This window comes from Mytilus galloprovincialis, chromosome 11, assembly GCF_965363235.1.
Source record: "Mytilus galloprovincialis chromosome 11, xbMytGall1.hap1.1, whole genome shotgun sequence".
Lineage (NCBI taxonomy): Eukaryota > Metazoa > Mollusca > Bivalvia > Mytilida > Mytilidae > Mytilus > Mytilus galloprovincialis.
Genome location: NC_134848.1, coordinates 56228412 through 56236146, shown reverse-complemented (window position 1 = coordinate 56236146; position 7735 = coordinate 56228412). Strand labels below are relative to the sequence as shown.

The window sequence follows — 7735 nt, the reverse complement described above, 5'->3', positions numbered from 1 at the left end:
TTGTTTCCCCAAACCCGACCCTAACAAGTCAGGTATGGGTAGGTAGGTAGGTAAAATATTTTATTTTTTTGGTAATTTAAAAAAAAATTGGTACTTCAATCTAAATAAGAAATTAAAAACCATCATTATACTGGTAGTTTTTTTTTAATTCAAGGGTTTATCATTGAAGCTATCAGTTTCCTCATGTAACATATATTGAATAAAACTCTATGTATAATTTGAAATAATTTATTTTATTGGGTTTCTCTTGGGTGGTAGCTTTCCAATAACGACACAGTCTCTGCAAACTGGTAGAACAATACGATGTGTTTTAATGGCATCTTGGTTCTTTGTTGCCCCCGCAGCTGCACAGAAGGCACAGATATGGGGCTGTGCCAGGGTAGAGGCATAATATGGAAATTCCACATGTGTATTACAGTCTGTTTGTAGGCGCACATTCACCACTCCTTCAAGAGCATCACCTGAAAAAAGAACAAAAGAGATCTTTGATAAATAAAAAATAATATCCTAGATTACTTTGTACATATATATTGGGAATTTTCAATGAATAAAATACTGAGCCTTCTGTTTATTATATTATAAAATCTATCCAGGTTCAATGTCAGAGTGTGTACTACTAGAATGAAGTTTATTCGGTTCATTCAATTATGCAATTTTCCACTGAAAGGAGGACTTAAACATTGAAATCATATCAACCACTGAATAACTCAATGGAACATGCAAATAAGATACAAGAGTGCATGAACATTTTATTGTATGTTAAATGTGGAACTTTCATTCAATATTGGTTAACAAAATCATGCTAAGCCAGACCATGTTTAAATAGACTTTTTGCTGTAGACACAACGAGGTTTATGACATTCATAGCATCTTACAATTTTTCTCACATTCTGGGCTACAAGTCCTTGATTTCTGACTCCCTGGAAATAGTTAAAGAAAGGTTTAGAATATATGCATCTGACATCTTTTGAGACATTATGATTTATAACTATAAATGGAAATTTGAAACATGATAAATTTCTTATATCAATGAGTGTCAGGGGTACTTTAATTATTTCCAAGTTTGACAATGAGTAGCACATAAGTCATTAATAAATGCATATATTGTTTATTATGTTACAATATAAATGAAAAGTGTAAACAAACACACTAAACTTTCATTTGAATGCAGAGCTAAAACTCTAAAAGAATATAAAGCTAAACACTACAGCTCTCAGAGCTCTGCACTGAAGTATAATCCGACATCATTTATGCCAGGGGCAAAAAATAATTGAAATACCTGTCATTGAGACAAGAACTAAATTAAATTTGGTATACCTGGATTTCCTCAGCAACCGCTTTAGCTGTCTGTGTTTGGGACGATGGTCTATCCACCTCAGTCGTTTCTGTGTTGATGACATCATCAAATGGCTTATAGTGAGCTGGATCGTTGCTCATCATTGGGTCTGGAAGCCATGGAAATTCTGTGTCTGACATCTTGGCTACACAACATGTTCGATTATCACTCTTCTTAATTTGAAACCAGTAGTGACGTTCTCTACAGTGAGTCCTAAGAAACTCATGGTAATCTACAAAAAAGATCATTGGTTGTCAGAGCGTTTATAGGGAAAGGAAAATTCACTAATTTGAAAACTATTATAAAAATCATCACGTTTGTTGTATAATATAGTGTTTAAATGTCCTCTTGTGTCTAATATGGATACAAGAATGCAATGTTTAAATCAAACAAAGGATAAATATGTCAAAGATGTTTTTTAATCTACAATGCCAGGATGGCTCAGAAAATTATTTTTAAAGTTCATTAACAATTCAACCAAAGTTTGTACAAAATGAAGAGTAATTTCCCCTTTTCAATGAATTTTCAGTGCTTACTTATGAATTTATTTCTCTTTAATCTTTCAATACAGTTAAATAAAAAACAACTTTCAAATTTGACAAACGATTAATTTCAGTTTTTATATGAAATGGATGAACAATTTTTGAAAAACAAAATTTTCCTTGTGCCATTGCATCACTGCCTGTTTTTTTTTTTTTTTTATTAAAGGACACCCTCTTTTAATAATAGTATTTTTATTTATATTCAATTCATTCTGCCGATCCAGATATTTTATGTTGGGAGTTAAATTTTAAATAAAGATATAGGTGTACCTAGTTTTGACTTCACATTCTGCTGTGTGTACTTTCCGAGTTCAAGATTGCCATCGACACATGTTAAGACCTGCCGCTAAAATGCATTGATATCCACCTCTTGAGCTGCATTATGTACAGTAAAGGGAACTTCTTTAAGTTTCAGTCTGGATGTTCTTTCCCCTAAAACTGTTTTCAGTGGTTTTACAGACTCCATCCATGCCTCTTTAAGATTTGGGTATTTTGTTGATTTAGTACGAATGTCATTCATTGAATTTGCAGATCGCAAAACTTGTTCCATGGCACTTGTTGACTCTTCTCTCATCAGAGATATATTCTGGATTGCAAGATTTAAAATGGACATAATCCTTTCTGCTGGATTGGCCCATGAATTTCCTGGGGCAGTGCGACCAGCTATTAATGTGTCAACCCCTAACTTTTTGAAAAGTACAATTAAAGCTAACTTCACCGAATGATAAGTTATACGATGATCAGGGCCCCCATCAGAAAATATCATCAACACTGGCATAGTTGGCTTCTCCTGTAGGATATCTTTGATTTCTACAGAATGTCTCCATGGGGTGTTTGGTTCGAATACTGAGTCTTTATATGTCACATGGACTTTACCTCTGTAGAAGGAGCCATCTTGATTTTCAGGGAGGTTAACTTCTAGACACACCGAGGGGACCAAGGAACCTTTGCTCCCCAGGTCATGATCCAACGCTGACAGTACAGAAGTAGTCGGAACAATTAACTTTTACCCCGTACACCAGTTGACATAGCTACTAGTAATAGTTGTCTTTAAAAAACCCTGTATAAACACGATAACAATAAAGCCGGAAGTAGTGGTGGCTAGGCCATTATTCCGAATTGATCTAATCTGGACATCTTCATATACCAAGGCCAAAGTCTGAATACTTCACAATTTTTTTTAATATTCTGGTCTAATCATTTGGCCAAATGATATAAAGGATTTAAGATATTTAGAAAGCTTTAAGAGGAAATGTACTAATCTCTTTATCACAAAACAAAAGGAGTAGACAAACTTTTTTTATGACATTCTTGCCATGCTTGTTATACAGTCTGTTTTCATGCTTGTGAATATACATTTGTAATTGTGATTATTGTGCTATATGCATTGATTGTTATATGAATTGATCATTTAAATGTGTGAAGGCCTTGTATGAGATTAACAATTGTACGTTAAATGCGTTAAAAAAAAAGAATTTGTTATTATTATTATTATAATCGAGCATATAATGGTCGGTGCTTTTCTCAATGTAATGTGATTATAGAATAAAGTGTATGCTTAGACGGTAGTTTATTAAATCCTTCAAAAAGTTGGTGCACCTTTCACATGATTCATCACTTAAATCACACAGGCTAGATGTGTCAGTTTAGTTACGAATAATGAGTTGAATGTCCCTTTGGTATCTTCTACCTCTTCTGTTCTTTCCTTTAAGCTTAACTATTTAGATTTACTTTAGTTTGAAAGTCTTTCTGGCATCTATCGCCCATATTGTGTTCGGTTTTTATTCTTTTGAATTACTCATCTGATAATTAATTTAGCAAAAGGAAATTTAAACCATGATAAATTATTATCCGTAAAATAACACCAAATTGACTATTTAGAATTACTTATCTGATATTTTTCAAATAACAAGGCACAACATATCATAGTCAGTAAGTTCATTTTTAAATGCCGTTAAAACAAACGAACAATTGACCCGCATGTACTGACATCGGTGACACTTTTTATCTGTTTCTATTGTACATTGTCAACTATAAACTTCGGAGAAAATGGTGGACAATGAATCTTTAATCGTTTAAATTAAGGATACACATGCTTTGTTAAACTCCAATTTGATTTCTTGTAGACTAAAACTATTCGACATGTAATTTTAGAAAATATAGAATTGTGAAATAAATTCATTTCTGCCAATAAAGCTTCGCAATGTCTTTGAATGGATTTCATTGTATAGCACGCACAAAGAAAAACCATTACCAAATATCAAAAAGTTCCGTTATGAAGTTAGTGAAACAGCCAGACACACAGGCATACACAAGTATAATATAAATCAGATCTTTAGGGTTAACAGTTTGTCATACACTGGACCATTATAGATCTTTTAATTGAGAATGGGAAAAGTACTGAATATATCCCAGAAAAAGAGGTAGGGTAATTTTCTCCTGACTTTTTTTCCATTTGATAAGATAAGTTAATCATGTTTTTAAAAAGTCCGATTGCTGCTTATTATAGTTCATGAATATACGTCACATCATCTATTTTCATACCTTGAACAGGTATTTCTACAATAAACATGGTCAAGACTATTGATGTTTTGTTTTTATCAATACTAATTTTGTTTGTTAATGCCCCTTAAAAGTGTTTAAATATGATTCATTGAGTTATCAACTAAAAGATCGTTCAGTTAGCGTGTTAATGTTGGTAAGTGATTGTAGTGTACATGTATTATATAGCTTTATTTAACTTAAAACTAACAAAAAAAAAATTATTAAAACAAAACACATTTAATTTGATTTATGGACGCGGTAACGATGTCAGAACTAGTACGCAGTTTTTTGTTTTGAAATATTCTGCTATGGCATTTTTTCGTTATGTGTATATTACACAAACGACGTTATGTCTTCATTGCTATACATGATCAATTCTCGTGGTATTGGTTAATATGAACAAGCACCTACTTAAGTTTGACAGCAAATTTTCCTTGCATATATATGATAAATGTAAACACAGGAATATGAACAAAGGTGAAGAGTATATATAGGAATAGAAATTAGGTAAAGAGTACGGGTAGTAATAGGAACGCACGTAATAAGCAACACTTTTCTTTTTTTCTTTAATGAAATGATATATAGTCAAAATGATGCAGAATGACTCTTTGAATTAAACAAACAGCCAAAATATATAAAAGGAAACATTAAATTTTAACTTTTCAACACAAAAAAATGCAAAAAATCTGCGTGAGATGTAACCCTTTCGTAAAAAACAATCTATCATTTAATGTATAGTACTAAGTGCTACTGATAGAGCAACGGCGGAGACAAATTTGTTATAAAGCACCTGTATACAATGGAGGTAGAATTTAGTGATGTACTACTATTTGTTAAAAAAGGTTTTTTATGTATTGTATTGATTGATTGATTGTTGGTTGCTTAACGTCCAGTGACAAATATTTCATGCATATTCAGGACGAGAACAAGTTCACAATAAATACAATAGGTAGGTTGATACATTAGAGGCCATCTGGGATGATGGTCGGGGAAATTTGGACTGCCACTGGAAAATGAGGGTATATTGGATAGGGACAGAAATTTTGCCTTGCAACAGGCCACCTACGGACCACTCAAAGAGTTGTTGCAAGGGTTCTTAACGTGCAAAGAGCGTGGCACTCTCTTTACACGAGGCATCGGAGTTAACGTCCCCCTTCTGACCGGACGTGACTGCGAACTTTATACATCCCGCACAGCCAAACGGACGCCCCACTTCGGCAAGCGTTTTATTGCCGGTCGGGAGAAGACCAAGTGACCATATTTCTATACCCCAGTCACCCTTGGGGTTTTATGTATTTTAAAAACACTGACTACGTCCATTCCATTTCTTAGGAAACAAGTTGTATTAATTACAATAAATTTAAATAACAACAAAAACCATAACTTTGTTTTGGTTTGAAATTTTCTGTGTTCCCTGCTTTCCCCCACCTCAAAACACAGTTAATTTCTCATACTTGTCTTTCATCTTTTTTTTATTTTGGGGGGGGGGGGGGGGGGGTGAATCAAATTTTTGTCAGACATATCATAATATATATATCGAGATAATGATTTAAAAACAAATCTTGTTTGTATGGTAAATTTTAGAGTTTGCTATAATTCTAGAAACAATATCTCACTGTACAAACAAAAATTAGTAAACATTTTAGAAAGATGTTCAGTTCAAGTGAGCAGTTTTAAGATGGCACACATTCATTGTCTTTTTGTATATTCTATCCAAAAGATAGAAGTTCAAATTTGTCTTTTGTACCATTTTTTTGTTACGGATATCGCTATTACTCCAACAATGAAGTTGATGAAATTGACAAAAATGAAAGTTGGTATATTACAATGATTCTGTAATGCTATACTAGTCAAAAGAACACCTGACCAATGTTCGATACTTCACAATTATCATAATATTGTAAAAAGATATTCATTAATTGTTATTGTGTATTCAAAACCAATATAATTACAAAAAAAATCCATGTAGTTTAGAAATAAGATATCTGGTTTGCAATATAAATGTTGTCCTTTAAACACCATGTTTGTACTAACAGCCCACAAATAATGCAGCAATTGTGTTCGCAAACATGAATCTTTGAATGAAAAAACACTATCAATAAGATGTTTCCTAATTGGTTATTAATCTTTAATCAGTCAATGTAAGAGATGAAACAAGTCAAGTGAACTTAAGTAGCTCAAGTAAATGCCTTCAATAAAGGCGAACAAACTATCTTATTAAAAAAAAAATTCTCTTTGATATATTTACTCAAACATAAGAAAAAATATTATATTAAAAATTAAAATTTATCACATTGTAATGAACCGATGGAGATTTCTGTTAGTATTGTCGTTATCATGCTGATCCATTCCACAATTATGTTCACCGTTTGTAGTCCTGTTGACCATCAGTTCTGGTACGCAGGCGCATTAGGAGTGATTTGGTGTGAGTACATGTTCCATGTTCCTGTTTGTGGCGGATATATATATCCAGTTGTTGTGTTTGTTTGCTGGTAATTGTACCGTCCTTGACTTTCATAATGTCTATGACCAGTTGCTGAATGATACTGCGTGGCTGTTGTAGTTGGTGGTATAAGTCTGCCTCGTTCATTTGAACCTCCTATAACAATATATAAAATCATAATTACGTTTACCTTACTTTTAATTTGATATATATTGGGAACAGATGACGTAAAAACCAATCACATTCTTGTTAAGTATTTGTCTTCTTAAATTAATACATTTTGTCATTTGAAATGAAGCTACTTGTTTTCGCAGAAGATTTGAAGAGGTTCAATCTGGATCTTATTACCAACTAACCTTTTTGCTGTCCGAAAGGGCTAAACTTACAATTGTATAAATACAAAGTCAATACAAAACTGATAGCAGATGTATAAAACTGCAAATTTTTAACATAAAAGAATTAGAATGAACCATAAGCGTTTGAAAATTGGGCATCACCAAGTACTGGAGTCGAAATAAAATGCATCATCCTATGTCATTAATAGAATAATATATTTAAAAAATATGAGGTTGTTTACAAAGACCTGCTAACCTGAACAAGTATTAAACAAGAACTGAGAGATGTGTAATGCATAGGAGGCACAGAAAAAAACGTAGTCAATAAATCTTCACTTAAAGTTTGCATATGAAAAAGTATCGTTATATGGTTATGTCTTTATAATTTATTATCTGTTCAGTACAAACATTGTTGGAACTATTTTGAATTCTTCAAAGCAAATACCTGTGTGATAAATGTGATAATGAGAATGCAAAACAACGACATACGGATTCAACTAAAGCAGATGTATACCCCGATATATAATCAGGTTTT

At 32.6% G+C, this 7735-nt stretch overlaps 1 protein-coding gene across 1 annotated transcript; it reads right to left on the bottom strand.

Moving 5' to 3' along the window:
• Nucleotides 1-212: 212 nt before the first annotated feature.
• LOC143050825 (uncharacterized) lies at nt 213-3629 on the bottom strand. Its single transcript, XM_076223937.1, has 4 exons — nt 2149-3629; nt 1318-1568; nt 829-920; nt 213-466 (listed from the first exon to the last, which is right to left on the bottom strand). The coding sequence occupies exons 2-4, from the start codon at nt 1474-1476 to the stop codon at nt 229-231; spliced, it is 489 nt and encodes a 162-aa protein (XP_076080052.1). The 5' UTR covers nt 1477-1568; nt 2149-3629; the 3' UTR covers nt 213-228.
• Between the last annotated feature and the right edge of the window lie 4106 nt (nt 3630-7735).